Source organism: Myxine glutinosa, chromosome 12 (assembly GCF_964187855.1).
Source record: "Myxine glutinosa chromosome 12, kmMyxGlut1.1, whole genome shotgun sequence".
Lineage (NCBI taxonomy): Eukaryota > Metazoa > Chordata > Myxini > Myxiniformes > Myxinidae > Myxine > Myxine glutinosa.
This window is the reverse complement of record NC_136272.1, coordinates 15,044,883-15,063,497: the sequence shown is the minus strand read 5'-3', so window position 1 is coordinate 15,063,497 and position 18,615 is coordinate 15,044,883. Positions and strand designations below refer to the sequence as shown.

The 18,615-nt window shown below is 50.3% G+C and overlaps 1 protein-coding gene across 2 annotated transcripts in view; it reads right to left on the bottom strand.

The window, feature by feature from the left end:
• ELP2 (elongator acetyltransferase complex subunit 2) overlaps nucleotides 1-18,615 on the bottom strand; it is a 68,953-nt gene that overhangs the window by 35,652 nt on the left and 14,686 nt on the right. For both annotated transcript variants that reach the window (XM_068133221.2, XM_068133222.2), the window contains exons 6-9: nucleotides 17,836-17,900; nucleotides 9,423-9,489; nucleotides 2,205-2,348; nucleotides 802-897 (exon numbers count right to left, since the gene is read on the bottom strand). In XM_068133221.2, the coding sequence (XP_067989322.2) occupies nucleotides 802-897; nucleotides 2,205-2,348; nucleotides 9,423-9,489; nucleotides 17,836-17,900 (372 nt within the window). The remainder of the gene's footprint in view (nucleotides 1-801; nucleotides 898-2,204; nucleotides 2,349-9,422; nucleotides 9,490-17,835; nucleotides 17,901-18,615) is intronic.

Here is an 18,615-nt window from a genome sequence, read left to right as displayed (position 1 = left end):
GGGATATTATCAAACCCGCTCATTGCCGTAATCTGTCCACTTCCGCATTCGCGGCAGGTTCATAAGTCTCATCAAAATCTCAACAGTATTTGTAGAATTTCAATAAAAGCCACATCACTGTTCATATCGGTAAATATTATTCCATCGTGTTTGGAAAAACTGGAAAATTGTAAAAACAATATAGCCTATTTTACTCCAGGGTGTCCCAGGATTACCCACCCAAAATATCGTTGCGATCGGTTCAGCCGTTTTTGCGGTACCTGGGAACGGACGGACGGACAGACAGACATTTGGTGAATTATAGTAAGATGCCTGTACACCAACAGTTTTCAGTTTGTTTTTGGTATTGAAAGGAATAAGGCTCAAGGTACTCTACCACATTTAAGATATAAAACAAGAACCACGTCAAACAGGAAAACAGGAACAATCCACGTAAAATCTTAGGAGTGGTCCACAGCAGGCTGGTAGAATTGTACAATGTTTGAAGAAATATGGAGACATTGTAAACGCCCGTTGTAAAAAAAACTGTATTGTCTCGATTACCTGGCTAAGTTATTTAATGCCATGCTGTTCGTAAGAAGAGCAATGACTGTAAATAGGTAGAACCATCCACCCACATACAAAATAAGTCCATTGGAATGCTGCAATATACAGAAGAGAAATGGACGACAAGGTTTGGTACATTTGGGGCCTATAGTAGTCGATGCTACTTCTTGGCCTGCGTGAAGAATTACAGCAGGTGAAAGACCTATTGTCAGCTGTCTGTGTATGGGAACTTCGTGCATTCTGTGGTATACTCACCCTTGCTGGAGGAAGACTGCCAATGCACTCCGAGGACCCATCCATCATGGCCGGCCAGCACCGCCTCGGCTGTAACGATGAACTTCACAACTAAATCTGCAATCACGGTACAGTGGAAAAGGAATACTGCACAAAAAGACAGACAAAGATGAACATATTCAACATATTGAGGAGTTTCAAGGACTTCGTCTGCTTTCTCAGTAACAAATATAGAGGACCAATGGTCCTGTAGCTCACCTGGCTGGTTGCCAAAAAGTGAAGGCTTACTTTGGCCTCCTTATAGGTGGAGGGAGAGGTTGCCATGAACAAACTTAAGTTCTACCACACCAAAGATAATTTTAGCCAAATTTGGTTACAATCCCATCAGCAGTTTCGGAGAAGTTTCAAGTGTTTATGGATGGACGGACAGACGGTGTTCCAGGTGAGCTCTAAATGAAGGCACCGAGTACAGTTCATACCTTTGCTGGCTGGGCAGCTATACCAATTAGTGATGCTTCCACTTTTGAATGTAAATCTTCCCAATTACGAGCGGTTCTTCTTTTGCAAATGTCATAATTGACAACTCTCGTTTCTGTGGGAAAAATGTGACGATTATTTATTTATCCCAGTGCAGGCACAAGGGATGACGCACATATTTGATCGGTGGTTTTGGAGCAGCAGATTTACGAATAATCGCTGTATACACCCAAGTATGGTTCACATTATATTAAAGTCTATACAATTCAACATTTCTGTGGAAACAAAAAAAACAAAAAAAAAAGCAACATGGATATTATTATTAAGCGACAACAGGAAAGAATAAATGTATATCACAAGAGGAGGAATTGTCTTTAACTTTCACCGGTGATCAAACATACAGGTAGTGTACAAAAAAATGGAAATACCTGGGTAAATGAGGGACACAAAGCAACGGCTTCCACGCAGGTGTGGCCGATGTGTCAATTAAGCAAACAACATCCCAGCGTGCTTCGGGTCATGTATAAAAATTCTGCACAGGCCTGATTGCCTATAATTATGGCAAGCATGGCTGCAAGAGGCGACCCCTCAATGCCCCCATCTACAAAGCACATGTGGTCACCCAATGGTTTTATTGGCATGACACTGATGTTATCCATATATGATGGCCTTCCCAGTCACCAGATCTTCACCCAATTGAGCATTTATGGAATATTCTGGAACAACACCTGACACAGCGTTTTCCACCTCCATCAAAAATGTGCGTTAAGACTTTCTTGTATAAGAATGGGGCCCCTCCTGCAGAATTCCAAATGTTGGTGGGCTCAATGCCCCAGCACATACAGGCCATACTGGCCGCATGTGGTGGCCCAACGCCCCATCAAGTGACATTTCATTGGTGTTTCCATTTTGTTGTCCACTACCTGAAGATCGTGTGTATGCATCACCTGCTGTGGACACGATAAAGGCATTTTCTGTCACTCGCAATGGAGCATCCATATCCTGCGGGGGCTTTTCGGTCTGGACACCGATCTGCCAGAGTCGAATATAGCCATCTTGGGAACAGCTAGCAAGCAGGAGGTCTCCAGGACCTGCACACAGCTCCACAAGTAGAGGGATAAATGGTATCAATATCAGGCATGCAAGCTCACCGACTCAATTGCCCGGTGTGTGTGGAGCAGATATTGCAAAGACAAACCATGGTGGTCTAACTCTAAAGAATCCGATGATATATTTTTTTTTAAATATTTCTTTTTGTATACAAGATGGAGGCTCGTGAAAGAGCTAACATTCATCACAAAAAGAAACAAACGGACACATAAAACATAATGAGGGGAGCAGTAGATAAGATGGGGAGAGAGGGGGAAGTACGCAAGCACAACATTTGAGGGCAGGGACATCGAGAGATCTGTGGGAGGGAGAGGGCTTGGGGGGAGGAGGCGTGGGAAGGGGGTAGGGGGTCAACTTTAATGAGTGGATCAATTTGACTTGTTTTCCGGTGTCACTGCGGTTGCATGCGGATCACTTCAAGACTCGTTGTCGATATCGGTTTCTCCCCCTCTCGAAATGCTTTCCCCAACATGTAACGGTGCTCACATCGATGGTGGAGTCACGTACACATTCTTTAAATGCGAATGAATATCCACTGGAGGAACCTCTTCCACAGCAAGAAATTCAACAATTGCGCTCTGCTTCGTACGCACATACAGCAGGGCAGCCATTTTAAAAGCATTGTGTGATGTCACGTGACCGATCACAGTGCTGCTCAACTTAAAATTGGTAGGAGATGCAAACCTTTCATTGTGATCTCACGTCACTTTCCTACGATGCTTTGGTTACAAAACGAAAAACAAGTGGCATTACCTTCATACCGACCCTCACATTCATGTCGATCATACCGACAAAATTCAGTGTAAAAGCACAAATAAATGATTTTTTTCACTCCGTCAATAAACTTCTGATGTAAATGACTTTTTGCATTTTCCAGCAGTGGTGAAGATCACGAAAGTGATTCCAGTGTTAAGTGATAAAATTAAATGACACATTCACCAGGGAATCCTCCATTCTTGCTCATTTAGCTCCTCGCAGGTGGTTTGCTTTTGCGATTTACTGTTCTAATTTGGGTTTTAAAAGCTGATAAAATATTGTTCAATTTCAAGCTTTCATCTGCAGCTCAATGGAATACTGTTCTCCCCTTTGGGCCGGTGCTCCTGCCTCACACCTAGCTCGGCTCCACGCTGAAGAAACCAAAGCGTTCAGAATCATTGGAATCTCCTGCGATGAAGCTGATTCTGGGGACCTTTCTCTCGCTCACTGCAGGCAGGTTGGTGGTCTTTCTGTGTTCGACCGACTCATCTCCGGCCCAGCTCCCCCAGCTCTGTCTGTGTTCTGTCCCCAAAATATTCCTTCAGGTCGCACAAGATCTGCCAGAAACCCTCTTCTTGTGAAACTGTGAAAATCAAGACTCTCTGCTCACCTTCACTCTTTCATTCCTCTTTTCTCCCATCCCCTGAAACCAATTTCCACACTCCCTTCAATCCCACTCCTCTCTCCAGGTCTTCTAAACAGCTGTTCACCACCATCTCTTATCTTCCCCCATCCAAAACCATGATCTTTTCTACCCCGGTTAATCCACGCTAAATCCACCTCCTTCAAATTCCATTTTCTTTCCTGAAAGTCTTATTAGTGTCCATCTTGTTTATCCCGTGTACCCCTCCCCAGCCATCTCTCTCCCACAGAGCTGCCGATGTCCCTCTTCGCTCCTGTTGTTGTGCTTCCCTTTCTCTTCCCCTCTTCCTCTTGTCTTCCGCTCCCTTTATTATGTGTTAGCTCTTACACGAGCCTCAATTTAGTAAACAAAATATACACCGAAACCTGGGAGAATGACAAAAAAGCCAGAATGCATAACCAAGAATGACCGACCGCACTGTAGTCCCAACCTGCAACAAAATCTGGTAACGGGCTGATTAGGAAATGCGTATTTAATGTGCTATTAAAAGATTAACTCGACACCTCTTATCCATGTCACCCTCCTCACGGTTATATTCGAACGAGCTGATTCATTACATGGTCAGGGATTGCTTAACCCCAATGTAGGGTCATTCTAACATGACACAACGCTATTTTTTTTTAGTAATTTGCATAACATTACGCTTGATTACTGTGCGTTATGACAGGCTTGATTAAACCTGACTATTATTCGACATATAATTAGATTTTTCATGGACCCTCGTCGTGAATAACACTTGACCCAAACAAAGTCAATGGAGATCTAATGCAACAAACCCGGGCAGTGTATAATCAGCAGAGGTCTATCGGCCTAATGTGTTAGGCCCACCAGAAAACCAACTCTGTGCTATGGAATTTGGAATTTGACTCTGTGCTATACTGGTTGGAGTCAAGTGACAGATGTGAGTGTGGTCCAGCGGCTGTCCAACCAATGGGTACACATTTAAAAAATCGACCCCAACAACAACAATAATGAGAAGCTCTTGTAGACCTGCAACGTGTCGCAAGTAAAAACGAGTTGACATAGACATAGACAAAGAAAGCTCATTGGAATGGCTAAGAAGAGGTCAGCTCAACTGGGATGGAGAACAAACCATAATAAGTGCCCAATATCAAGACCTAGGATACCAACAACTTTAAGAAAATGATGGGACTGATTCAATCAAATAAGTGTAGCTTCTGCAAGCTCGAAACAGAAAGCACGAGCCAACTCCTATAGGGATGTAAATAGCTCATGTCAGAACATCTGTACACATAAAGGCACAAGAAGGTATACAGAAATTTAATATCCCAGTTCCAGAAAAAGAATGGAATCATGAACCAAATGCAATCACTGAAAACAAGGAAGTAACGCTCATGTACGTCCTAATGATCCCATGAAGCGTGAACATAGAAAACAAAGCATTCCAACCGGATATAGTACTGTGGTTCAAAAAAGAAAAGAAGGCATTGCTTATTGAGGTTTCTGCAACCAGCAATTTTGGCCTAAACAATGCAGAAATCAAGAAAATAACCCAACACCAAGATCTCAAAAATGAACGGAAACATCCTGGAATCTGAAGTACCAAAATTGCACCTGTGACATTTAGAGCAACAGGAATGAAGAAGAACTTTCGGAGATCTTAAAAACCATCCCTGGGAATATTACGACTTGAAACGAACCACAGTTGGAGGCTGTCTGGGGCTCAATGACGATCGTGAAAAGAGTACTTGGAATAAAACTCTGAGTACAACACAACTTCAAAACATAGCCCATGAATCGCAATCCTTCACCAAAGTGGGGGAGGATACTTCGAGTCATGGGAGGACTCGTTTCCACCTTCGAAACCCAAATTATGGAGATAATAACCAACGACACACACATATTTATATATTGGTACGGTGGCCGGAGCGAAATCGTACTCCCGGCACTAAATGTGTTACGGTGCTCGGACAGGAATCCCGCTCCTGAACGGGGTTCGGGTTTACTATGAGGGGGTTAACCTCCGTTTACTACGAGGGGGTTAACATGGGCCCAGCACACTTTCATGAGGGAGGGTAGGGAACGAACAAACGAACGAACGTAGGAAACCTGATAGCACAAATGCTACGATGCTCTGGATGCCTCTCCTCGCGACGCCCCCGTCCCGGTGTTGCCACTGAGCAGCACGAACAGGTAATGACGATCCCAGCACGGACAGGCAGAGTGAGGTCGATCGTCAGCACGACAGAGTGACCCAGGCCAAGAGAGGAGCACATGTGCTAGGTCAACAATTCAGGCCCCAAGAATGGAGCACACGTGCTCAGTGAACCCAGCAGAGTGAGACAGGCCCAGAGTCGACAAAGAGACAGGCCCAGAATGTAGCAATCTTGCAGACACGTGGTGAGTGCACAAAAGACAGGCCCAGAGTGGAGCAATCTTGCAGGCACGTCGTGAGTGCATAAGAGACAGGCCCAGAGTGGAATAATGCAGGTGTAGAGGCCTGCGAGAGGGAGACCAGCCAGAGCAAAATGTCCACGTACTCAGTGGGGCAAGAGAGAGCGGCCAGAGAGAGAATCAATGTCTTGAAATCTCCCTTTGTTCACCCTCGCTGAGGGTGGGGGGGCCTGGTGGTATCTTGGAGGTCTCCTGGCTCCCGACGGGTGGAGCCCGTTACTCCACCCCACAAGCTCCCCCAAAATGTTTCAGGACCTGATTGGTGGCTTTCTGAACCTGGACACCATGGTGTGCCTTGTAGCCTGGTGCGTTGCCTGGTAAATGATCCCTTATGAGAGGAGGACCGATCCTTCCTTTCCCCAACGCATAACGACATACGAACCCAAAATAAGGGGAAGGGCTAAGATAATGGTCTGCTATGAAATAACTATTCGAAGGGACCTGTATGGTGGTTGCCCTTACTTTTTAGTGGTTTCCCAAAACCGCAACAATATATATTATTATATTGTCATGTCGCCGGGGATCTAGAACCCCGACGACAGATAGCCGAAATGAGCTTTAACTCCGAGGCGTATTTTTAAACTTGGCGGGATTATCTTTTCATGCGTGCGGGAAAGGCCTGAAGCCTTATCTAATCGGACGGCCGCCACGGGGTTATTACTCGACCCCCAAACACAACTATGAGACAGCAAAATTCACAATACAATAAATTGAGATTCCAAAAATAAAGGATTTAATGCAAATCGATGCAAGGATAATTTAAAAAACGAAAGGTAAATTAAAACTAAATTCCTATATTGAGACGTCTTCACTCAGACTCGTATACAAACAAGGGAATGATTGAAGAAAATAAATGTTTTAAGTCGGCTGGTACTCAGTTTTGCATCTCAACGAGGACTTTTGAGGAGCTCGGTGGTCGTTGAACCCGCGCGTTTCCAACAACCCGAACAAATCACCGCGCGTCGAGGCATCCGAACAATGGCGCCGGTTAAGCGCGCCCTCACACCGAACCAGCAGCAGGCAGCCAAACGTTCACCTCCCCCCTCCCCCCCCCCCCACCCCCCACTGTTCGATCCCAAAGCCGGCACAAGAGAGAGAGAGCGAGTCCGCTTTCTCCTCCTCCTCTCCACGATCACACACGAGCTAGGAACAAAGAACAAAAGCAACTGCCCGATCCGATTGCCAGAACCAAGAAGAGTCAAAAGAAAAGCGACCGTTCGCCACGCACGCCAGGACCAGAGAGAGAGAGAGCTAACGGATTATTCCTCTTCTCGAACCTTCTAGCTCTCTGACATCATACGACCAATCCTGACGTCCCATTACATCAGTCCATGGCCAGAACCAATCATCGTCTTCGGGGCGAGGCCTCACGGCCTTGCTTGATGCCCAATGACGAAGGTCAAGGCGTGGCCTCCCAATCACGTGTCGTCGTGGGGGCAGAGTCTAATCCCTGTTCGGGAATGTTCGGATGACGTCGGGGCAAATGTGCTGGGTTTCTGTCAGGCTTTTCGGTGTGGTGGTGGCAATGTGCAGATTGCATGGCTGGCCGAGTGAATTTTATAAGAACAAAGGGAAAATTACAGGAAGCGTTACACACTGGGGATTATAAAAAAAAAAAAACCACCTTTAGAGGTGTTGGGCTAGCGGCTAGGGTGCCGGCTTAGGATCCTAGGATCCTGGGTTCGAATCCCGGTCGATCGCTGAATTAACGCCAGGGGGGTTGACAGCCTGTCATCCTTCCGAGGTCGGCTAATTGAGTACCAGTTCACTGGTAATTCCCTGTTTGTCGTTAAAGGCGGCAAAAAGGGTTGGCGTCAGGAAGGGCATCCGGCCGTAAAACATTGCTTCAAAAAGGGGACCGAAAAACAACAACAACCACGGTTCCCGAAAAAGGCCAACCCCCGCTTTGCGGGGAAAAATGGCCTCTAAAGGTGTTTTTTTTTTTTTTTTTTAGAGGCCATTTTTCCCCGCAAGCGGGGGTTGGCCTTTTTCGGGCACCGTGGTTGTTGTTGTTTTTTGGTCCCCTTTTTGAAGCAATGTTTTACGGCCGGATGCCCTTCCTGACGCCAACCCTTTTTGCCGCCTTTAACGACAAACAGGGAATTACCAGTGAACTGGTACTCAATTAGCCGACCTCGGAAGGATGACAGGCTGAGTCAACCCCCCTGGCGTTAATTCAGCAATCGACCGGGATTCGAACCCAGGATCCTAGGATCCTAAGCCGGCACCCTAGCCGCTAGCCCAACACCAGGGTTAACGGGGGATTATTAACCATAATTCCTATTTAACTAGCACAAAACCACCCTCCCTATGGCGACATGCAAATGCTCTTACCCGCACAGTCGGCCTACTTACACTACTCACAATAAGTTAGGGATATTGGCAGGTTCTTCGGTGTGGTTGATTTTGTGTATTAATTATGTTGAAAAAAGTTGTTGGTCCTAATTCTGTGGTTATTAATGAGTGTGAAAAAACACAGCATTCTTGATTTCAATACCATAACCCTAACCCCTATAAAAAAAATAAACTCACTCCCACAATATCCCTAACTTATTGTGAGTAGTGTAATACTTCTTCTTCTTCGCATCATACGGTCCATTCTAAACTATACATTCCTGACTTCACCAAGGTATTTCATCTCCTTCCCTTACAAACGTAACAATATATTTATATACGCATACACACAAATACACACACGCACACCTGAACTTTGCCAAGCCCCTCTCCATTCAAATAAAATTTGTTTCACCAGTTACACAGAAGGGTTAAAACCCCACCTTGTCCATTTCATCACAGGCGAGTGAAGGGCCAAATGACAACACACTAAAGAATGCACAATTATTAGAGGAGTATCACAATTAGCTGGCCTGTCACAGCTTCGCCTTTACTGGGGATCCTTAGAATGAGTTCAAACCCACCCATCACCCCCAATCAGAAGTGACACAAAACCCACCAGTCTGACCACATGGTACTCAGTTATTGCTTTCAATTAGTCTTTGACATGTGTATTGTGTAGTATTACTTTCTCTTCCTATTGACATTTAGTGTATCACTAGGGAGAATGATTGGGGAAATAAATAGAATGGAGGGACAGGAGCAACTGCTTTCCTCGATCAATATCTTGGATTGATATGCCGAACAGGTAATGATTTCACCTGGCATGAACACAGGATGTATAAAACTCGATAAGTTGGAGTAATTGTTAAATGGGACATGGAATAGTTTTGTTTGTGGGACACACCGTTTATAGCAAAATCGAGATCCCGCACCCAGTCCTCATGGCCAACAAGTCTCTGTTTCAGCACCATCTGTGGAGACATCACCACACACAAAATCTGTCACATTTAAATAACTCCAGGTCCACTCTATTAAAGACACCTCCATTTTTGGAATAAAAGATGTTCAAAAAAACTGATCTTAGGATTGGTATACTGATATTACCAACAATGACTCACTGAGGATTCTCCTTCAAAAAGTGAGATAGGAAGCAATGTATAACAAACCATAGTCTGTTTGAATTAAACTCTTCACGTGCCCCGTAATCAACGTAACCCTGGGATATACCGTATTTTTCTGCGTACAAGTCGATACTTGTTTTCGCAAAAGTCCGGGCATCGACTTATACTCGTATTCGATTTCTCTATGGTTTAAGACATAACGATTCTGTCACTTGTTTTAAATACTGTACCCCGATAAGATATGATAACAAACATGTGGTAAAACTACCATATTTACATTCCGAATTTATCTGAAAGGTCGTTCCACAAATTAATTCAAGAATACACACCAAGCAGCTCATTAACGTTCATGGCCCTGACAGAACCAGCTGGCGATGTGTTGCGAGTGTGCAAATATACCGCAGTTGATCTCGCTTCAACCTGTACTCCACATCCACTTGTACGACAAAAAATACGGTAATAGTTCACACTGTATTCACTTGCGGGGAAACTGATTAGCAGGGATATATATGTATGTATATACATATATATACATACATATATCAGAGAGTACGCTAGTACACTCTATGTAGGGATGGCGTGGAAAAAAATGTCGCTCCCATCTGCTACATACAAAACTAAAGTTGGATTATCTTCTTTAAAAACTCACTTAGGCTACATATGAGAGCCTACCTGGTCTGTTCAGCTGATTGTCGAGGTAGGGATCACTTTTCAGTTCTCCAGACCAAGGGAAAAGCAAAATAAAGCGAAAAAACGAGATCGGTCAAACCCGGGAATTCATCTTCTTGTTCATCTATATAATAATAGCGTAAGGACTCGACTTTGTTATCCCTTTTACGCCGCACCCAGTGACCCGATGCCCACGGCACTAATGGATTTACGATCTACGAACCGCGCTCTTTGTTTATCACGTACGTAGACATACTCGAAAAATCTGAATTAGTCGACGTTGGGGCCCAAAAGCATCCGATTAACTGCTGATACGACGCCATCTTACGACGCCATCGTATTGGCGTCCGCTGGTCGAAGGCGAAGCAAGCCGTCCACTGAGTGGACAATCCAGAGCATGCATTTGTGCCGGTGTCGGCGATCGTTGTTCATATACGCACTCTTCATTCTCATCTTTCTTCCTAACTCTTACTCGGACAAGCAAATCCCCTATGCCATCCATAATGGTACACTCTATCCATACACCACATCCTCCCTTCCGTGGATGTTCCATGGGTTTCGGCTAGTAATAATAATAATCTTCTTCAGATGGCACATTTCCGAGCTGCCTCTATCAATGGCAATGATTCTGCTACCATCCGACAGAGTTTTACTTCCTGCAACATCCTTTGGTATTATAATTCTCGCAGCTTGAAAGGATTCCACGAGAAGTACGTAAAACTACATTCCTATGTGAAAGAATCGGACCGGGGTAGGCGTGGCTATGACTGTCAATCAGCGTGATGGGGGCGGAGCCGCCAGACACATTTGCCTCAGTGTCGGTGTTGTGCGTGATAATGTGGAATCAAATAATATCAGCAGAAATAGAATGCCTCGGGAAATGCCTTGTTTTTCAGTTTTACATTTATAAAAATAAATAGCGAGGTACCAGTGCGACACGCCACACACGGGACACGTGATCACGGACCCTCTAGTCGCAGGTCAAGGCAAAAGCAAACCACGTGATCAATAAACCATCTCGAGTCACGGTTTCTCGGCGCCAGATTCGCTACGTCGACACATCACTGATGCCGTCGTATAAAACAACCTGAACAAGGAATCCACGCGAATTGAATCTACAAGTGAATAAAAAATTTTATGCTAAATTAAAAAGGCAATGTAGGGACCACAAACGACAGTCTAAAAAAGGTCCTAAACAAGATAGGGATGATGTTGGTTTAGAGAGTAGCTAACTGTATTGCCATCACATAACAATCCCGACATCACTGCCTCCAGACTATTGTCTAGGGCTAGGCCAAGCTAAAAGTATTAGAATCTCCTATATTTCATTTCTGCATAAGGAGAAGAAGCTCCAATATAATTTCAGGGACTTCTTGCAGCTTCAGTTGTCTTTCCTACTTTTCTTTTTTATCAACTTAGAGTAACCAATCACAAATGGAGATAATTATAGAATGCTGTTATTAGAGATGTCCATGCAGTTTGTAAGAAGTTGATGATCATGTGCTGATATTACAACATTCGCACTTCCTGGGAATTGTACTTGGGCTGCTAATTTGTAGAGTCTCAGTACGTGGCTCCACTACAAGAGTAATCAAGTACTGTTGCAACCAGTGGAGTGTTTGTAGAAGCTCGAAGCAATAACTGATGAAGTGTAAATGTGGAGGTTGAAGGAACTGCGCTCCAACGCGAGTCGAAAGAATTGACGCGACCAAAGACGGAATTCGTCCGAGTTGCTTTATTGAAACAAAACAGCTCAGGTATTCTGACAAGCCCGTTTTTCGGGCAACAATATATATACACATTTATGTCGGGAAGTTTGCCCGGCAAAAGCTAAACCGGGCATGCCCGGGTATCAAGGGCGAGCCTTGGAAAGGCGAGTCTGGACCTGCCCGGGCGTGTTTGGCTGCGGCCTGGCAAGTCGAGGCTGGGCGTGCCCGGGCGCTCTGGGCGAGCACTGGAAAGGCGATAGCGGGCATGCCCGGATGCTCTGGGCGAGCCCTGGAAAGGCGATAGCGGGCATGCCCGGACGCTCTGGGCGTGCCCTGGAAAGGCGATAGCGGGCATGCCCGGACGCTCTGGGCGAGCCCTGGAAAGGCAATAGCGGGCATGCCCGGACGCTCTGGGCGAGACCTGGAAAGGCGAGAGCGGGCATGCCCGGGAAAGACGAGACCGGGCGTGCCCGGGAGGTTCGGGCGTGCCCGGGAACAGTGAGTCCGGGCATGCCCGGGAGAGGCGCGTCTGGCCGTGTTCTGGCCGGTGCAAGGCGATTATGTACATCCAGCGGTAACCGCTACACACGCCCCTCCAGAATCGACCTGCACCGGCAGGGTCAATTTAAGGGGGGTCCGGATGACCCGGCCAAAGCGACCCCTGGAGGGTCGTGGGGAGGGGTCTGACGTGGTGGTGGGTGGTCGAGCGGGGGGAACTGTGGACGGGGGGCGGCCTTGCCGCGGAGGAAGGGCCAACCGTGGTGGTCGGTCGACGTCCATGTGCGCCGGTTTGAGGCGGTCCACAGAAATCCGGTCCGGCCGGCCGCCGAAGTCGACGATGAAAGACTTGTCGCCCCGTCGCAGGACCCGGAAGGGCCTGTCGTACGGCGGCCGGAGTGGCCCCCGGTGCGCGTCATGACGCACAAAGACGTACTCCGCTGTGCGAAGCGCCGGGGGGACGTAGGACTGGGGGCCACCGTGGCGGGACGTCGGCACGGGGGCAAATCGTCGGGCGGCCTCCTGGAGGTCCGAGCGCTGGCGAGCGGCGGACCAGGGACTGGTAGCGTCAGGCACGAATTCGCCCGGGACGCGGAGTGGCTGGCCGTAGACGAGCTCGGCGGCGGACGCCTGGAGGTCTTCCTTGGGGGCCGTGCGAAGGCCCAAAAGGACCCACGGCAGCCGGTCGGCCCAACCATCGTCCTGAAGGCCGGCCATGAGTGCGGCTTTCATGGAGCGGTGAAACCGCTCGCACAACCCATTGGCTTGGGGGTGGTAGGCCGTGGTGCGGTGCAGCGTGACCCCCAACGAACGGGCGACCGCGCCCCAAAGCTCAGACGTGAACTGTGGGCCACGGTCGGATGAGATGTCCGCTGGTGCGCCGAAGCGCGCGACCCAGGTGGCGATGAACGCCTGCGCCACGTCGGCGGTGGTGGTGGAGGTGAGGGGCACGGCCTCCGGCCACCTGGTGGTCCTGTCCACCATGGTGAGCAGGTGGGTGAACCCCCGCGAGGGGGGCAGGGGATCCACCAGGTCCACGTGGACGTGGTCGAAACGCCGTTCAGGCACGGTGAAAGGTGCCAGCGGGGCCTGGGTGTGGCGGTGGACCTTGGCTCGCTGGCAGGCCGTGCAGGCGTTGGCCCAGTCGCGGATGTTTCGTCGAAGGCCGTGCCAGACGAAACGCGCCGACACCAGCTTCTGAGAAACTTTCCGGCCCGGGTGAGAAAGGCCGTGGATGGAGGCGAAGATGCGGCGCTGCCAGGAAACGGGCACGATGGGGCGAGGCTGGCCCTGGGAGACGTCGCAGAGCAGGACGGTGCCCGCGAAGGGGATGTCGGCCAGGCGGAGGCCCGTGTCCGCCACGCGGAGTGCCTGCACCGAGGCGTCGGTGGTCTGGTCGGCCGCCATGAGCGTGAAGTCCACGCCGAGGTGGACCGCGTTCGCGCTGGCCCGCGAAAGGCAGTCGGCCACGGCGTTGTCTTTGCCGGCGACGTGCTGGATGTCCGTGGTGAACTCAGACACGGCGGAGAGGTGGCGCTGCTGGCGGGCCGACCACGGCTCCGTGACCTTAGCCATTGCGTAGACCAACGGCTTGTGGTCGACGAAAGCCGTGAACGGGCGGCCCTCCAGGAGGTGTCGGAAATGGCGAACGCCCAGGAATAGCCCGAGCAGCTCGCGGTCGAACGTGCTGTAGTTTAACTCGTTCGGCCGGAGTTGCCGGCTGAAAAAAGCGAGTGGCTGCCAAACCCCGTCCACCCATTGCTCATGGACGGCGCCCACCGCGTAGTTGGAGGCGTCCGTAGTGAGGGCGATGGGCGCGTTGAGCACCGGGTGAGCCAGCAGCGTTGCGTCGGCGAGGGCCCGTTTGGCACTGGTGAAGGCCGCGTCCATGGCCGCGGACCAAACAATGTCATGCTTGGCCGGCTTGCCCCGGAGGGCCTCGTAAAGGGGCCGCATGAGCTGAGCAGCGCGGGGCACGAATCGGTGATAAAAATTCACCATGCCGAGGAACTCTTGGAGGGCCTTGATGGAACGGGGACGCGGGAACGTGGTGATGGCCTCGACCTTGGTCGGCAGCGGCACGGCCCCGGTCTTGGTGATGCGGTGGCCCAAAAAGTCAACGGTCGTCGCGCCGAAGTGGCATTTGACCGGGTTGACAATTAAGCCGTGCTCGCTGAGGCTACCGAACAGTGTTCGGAGGTGGAGGAGGTGCTCGGCGCGGGACGTGCTGGCGACGAGGATGTCGTCCAGATAGACGAAAAGAAACGGCAGGTCGCGCAGCACGCCGTCCATCAAGCGCTGGAACGCCTGGGCCGCGTTCTTGAGGCCAAACGGCATCCGCAAAAATTCGAACAGGCCGAACGGCGTGATGACGGCCGTCTTCGGGACGTCGGCCGCCCGGACAGGTACCTGGTGGTAGCCCCGTATCAGGTCAATTTTCGAAAAGATGACCCGTCCCGCCAAACGGGCGGAAAAGTCCTGAATATGCGGGATCGGGTACCTGTCGGGGGTGGTAGCGTCATTGAGACGGCGGTAGTCGCCACACGGGCGCCATCCACCCCCCGGCTTTGGCACGATGTGCAGTGGCGAGGCCCACGCGCTATCGGAGCGCCGCACGATGCCGAGGTGCTCCAACGCGTCGAATTCGGCCTTTGCCACGGCGAGCTTGGCTGGGTCGAGGCGGCGGGCCCTGGCGTAGACCGGCGGGCCCGTAGTGGGTATGTGGTGCTCGATCCCATGCCGCACCGCGACGGCCGAAAACGTCGGCCGCGTGAGGGCCGGGAATTCCACGAGCAGGCGAGCGAACTCGTTCGTTGCCGGGAGGGCGCACGCCAGTTCGGTCGGCGCGGAGCTGCTCATTGTGCACGCCAGGGAGCTGAAGGTCTCGGCGTGGACAAGGCGACGTCGTTTGACGTCGACCAGCAGCCCGTGCGCGCAGAGCAAGTCGGCGCCCAGCAAAGCCACGGGGACGCTGGCGGTAACAAAAGTCCATTGAAAGCGCTGGCTGCCGAAGCAGAGGGTGACGACGCGTGGGCCGAAAGTGCGTATGGCCGAGCCATTAGCAGCGACCAAAGAGGGGCCGCAAACTGCGTCCAGCCTGTCCTGCTCGGAGGCAGGTATGACGCTCAGTTGGGCGCCGGTGTCGCACAGGAAACGCCGTCCAGACGCTTTGTCCCGAATAAACAGCAAGTTGCCCGAGTGGCCGGCGCTCATGGCTGGGAATGAACGCCGGCCCGGCCGTTTCCCGACCTGCCGAAAGTGCACGGGGGCCGGCACGTCCGAGCCTTGTGTCCGAACCTGGCGTGGTAATAACACCACGCCCGGTCAGGTGGAGGCCCCGGCCGTCGTGTCGGAAGCGGGCGGTGCGGCGTGGCGGCCGCCAGTTGCACCGGCAGTTCGGCCTCCAACCGCGCAGGGCGCTCGGGCGTCGCCTCGGACGGCGGCGGGCTCCAGGTAACCGCGCCGATGTGCTGGCCCGCCGAGGAGATCTTATCGGCTTCCCTGGCGAGGGCGCGGGAATCCGTGATCAACGTGCCAGCCAGGGCGAGGCGTACCGGGTTAGGCAGCTGACGGAGGAACACCAGCTCCCGGAACAGGAATGCCAGAGAGTGCTCGCCGAGCAACGAGAGCATATAGTCCATGCGCTCGGACGGGCGCGTGTCGCCGAGCTCGGGCAGGTCAAGCAGGCGCCGTGCGCGTGCTGCCGGTGAGAGGGCGAAAGCGCCGAGGAGGAGCGTCTTCAGCGCGTCGTATTTGTCAGCAGCCGGCGGGTGCTGGAGGAGGCTCAAGGCGCGGGCCGCGGTTGTGGAACCGAGCGCCGCCACAACATGGTGGAAGCGGGTGTCGTCCGCGGTGATGCCTCGCAGGGCGAACTGGGAGTCCGCCTGGGCGAACCAAACAGCCGCGTGAGTCTCCCAGAAGGTAGGCAGTTTAAGCGTCACTGCCGTATCCATGTCGGTAGGTCACCAATGAAGGAACTGCGCTCCAACGCGAGTCGAAAGAATTGACGCGACCAAAGACGGAATTCGTCCGAGTTGCTTTATTGAAACAAAACAGCTCAGGTATTCTGACAAGCCCGTTTTTCGGGCAACAATATATATACACATTTATGTCGGGAAGTTTGCCCGGCAAAAGCTATACCGGGCATGCCCGGGTATCAAGGGCGAGCCTTGGAAAGGCGAGTCTGGACCTGCCCGGGCGTGTTTGGCTGCGGCCTGGCAAGTCGAGGCTGGGCGTGCCCGGGCGCTCTGGGCGAGCACTGGAAAGGCGATAGCGGGCATGCCCGGATGCTCTGGGCGAGCCCTGGAAAGGCGATAGCGGGCATGCCCGGACGCTCTGGGCGAGCCCTGGAAAGGCAATAGCGGGCATGCCCGGATGCTCTGGGCGTGCCCTGGAAAGGCGATAGCGGGCATGCCCGGACGCTCTGGGCGAGCCCTGGAAAGGCAATAGCGGGCATGCCCGGACGCTCTGGGCGAGACCTGGAAAGGCGAGAGCGGGCATGCCCGGGAAAGACGAGACCGGGCGTGCCCGGGAGGTTCGGGCGTGCCCGGGAACAGTGAGTCCGGGCATGCCCGGGAGAGGCGCGTCTGGCCGTGTTCTGGCCGGTGCAAGGCGATTATGTACATCCAGCGGTAACTGCTACAAGGTTATGTTTTCACCCCTGTCTGTTTGTTTGTCTGTTTGTCTGTGAACAAGATAACTCAAAAAGTTGTAAACGGATTCAAACGAAATTTTGCGGAGAGGTAGTGACAAGGACGAAATGATTAGATGTTGGTGAAGTTCCGGATTCGGATCCGGCGAGTAGAATTTTTAAAGTGATTCTTCACCATTGGGAGATAGGGCCAAAAACGATACAGAGCAGGACATCTGAAAAAGTTATGGACGGGTTTGGATGAAACTTTGTGGACAGGTTGGGTGTGTGACAAGGAAGAATCAATTGGATTTTGGTGAAGATCTGAATATGGATTCGGATACGAGAATGACTTAATTATTAAGTGATTCTTCACCATTGAGAGATTTGGTGAAAAGCGATACATAACATGATATTTAAAAACGCTATGGACAAGTTATGACTAAACTTGGTGGATGAGTTGGTTAGGTGACAAGAACAAGCCAATTAGATTTTGGTTCAGGTCTGAATCCAGATCCGGCCTATCAGTGGGATACAAAACGTAAACTGTTCAGCCTGGTGGAGGTATGCATGCGCTCTGCCGAGTGCCGTTCTAGTTTTCTAAGCAATGTGGTCTACCCAAGCTACAGTACATGAAGCCATGACTCAAGTTATGATAGAGAAGTGCAGAGGTTTGTAGAAAGAGTATACCTTGTTCTCTTGCAGCGAATACAGGTCAATAGTTCGGTCATTTCCACCACAGGTCAAAATTGGTACTGGAGGAAGTGACAGGTACAATTAACACCAAGTAACCAAAAGTGATGATGTTTTGCACATGCAGATAATAAATGAGCATACATTACAAATAATAAAACGTGTAAAAGAGCGTGTGTGTGTGTGTGTGTGTGTGTGTGTGTGTGTGTGTGTGTGTGTGTGTGTGTGTGTGTGTCTGTCTGCACGAGGAGTGTGGGGGGACGGGAAGTCAAAAAGTTATCGACCTAACGTACTTATTAAACCTGCATGTGTAGGATGTACGTTGGGCCCATATAATTATGTTGAACTCCCCTTGTGCACACGCACACTTGTGCCAGCATTTCTGAACTTTAAAAAAACCCTTTAATTAGTCCCCGACACACAGAGGGGCCCAAAGGTTTGCTCTCCTCCTGTCTGTCCATCCGTCTATCTGTCCCACCTGTCGTTTTCTGCACTTTGTCCCCCATACTCTTTCACATATTTAACTGAAACTTGGTACATGGCTTTATGATGATAAGTTACAGAACAAGTACCAGTTTTGGGGCGTTTCATCAATTATTAAAATTCATTACGGCCTTTACTATGCAAAATTTTGGGACCGGTAGGGGACATTACTGCAGAGCAATTCTCCCTCTTGTTTAATATAAAACAACATTTGTTTATCTTGTAATGCAGGAAGGCCAAAACCCCACCCTTGGCCATTCGCTTAAAGGTGGACGAAACGGATGAAATGCGATC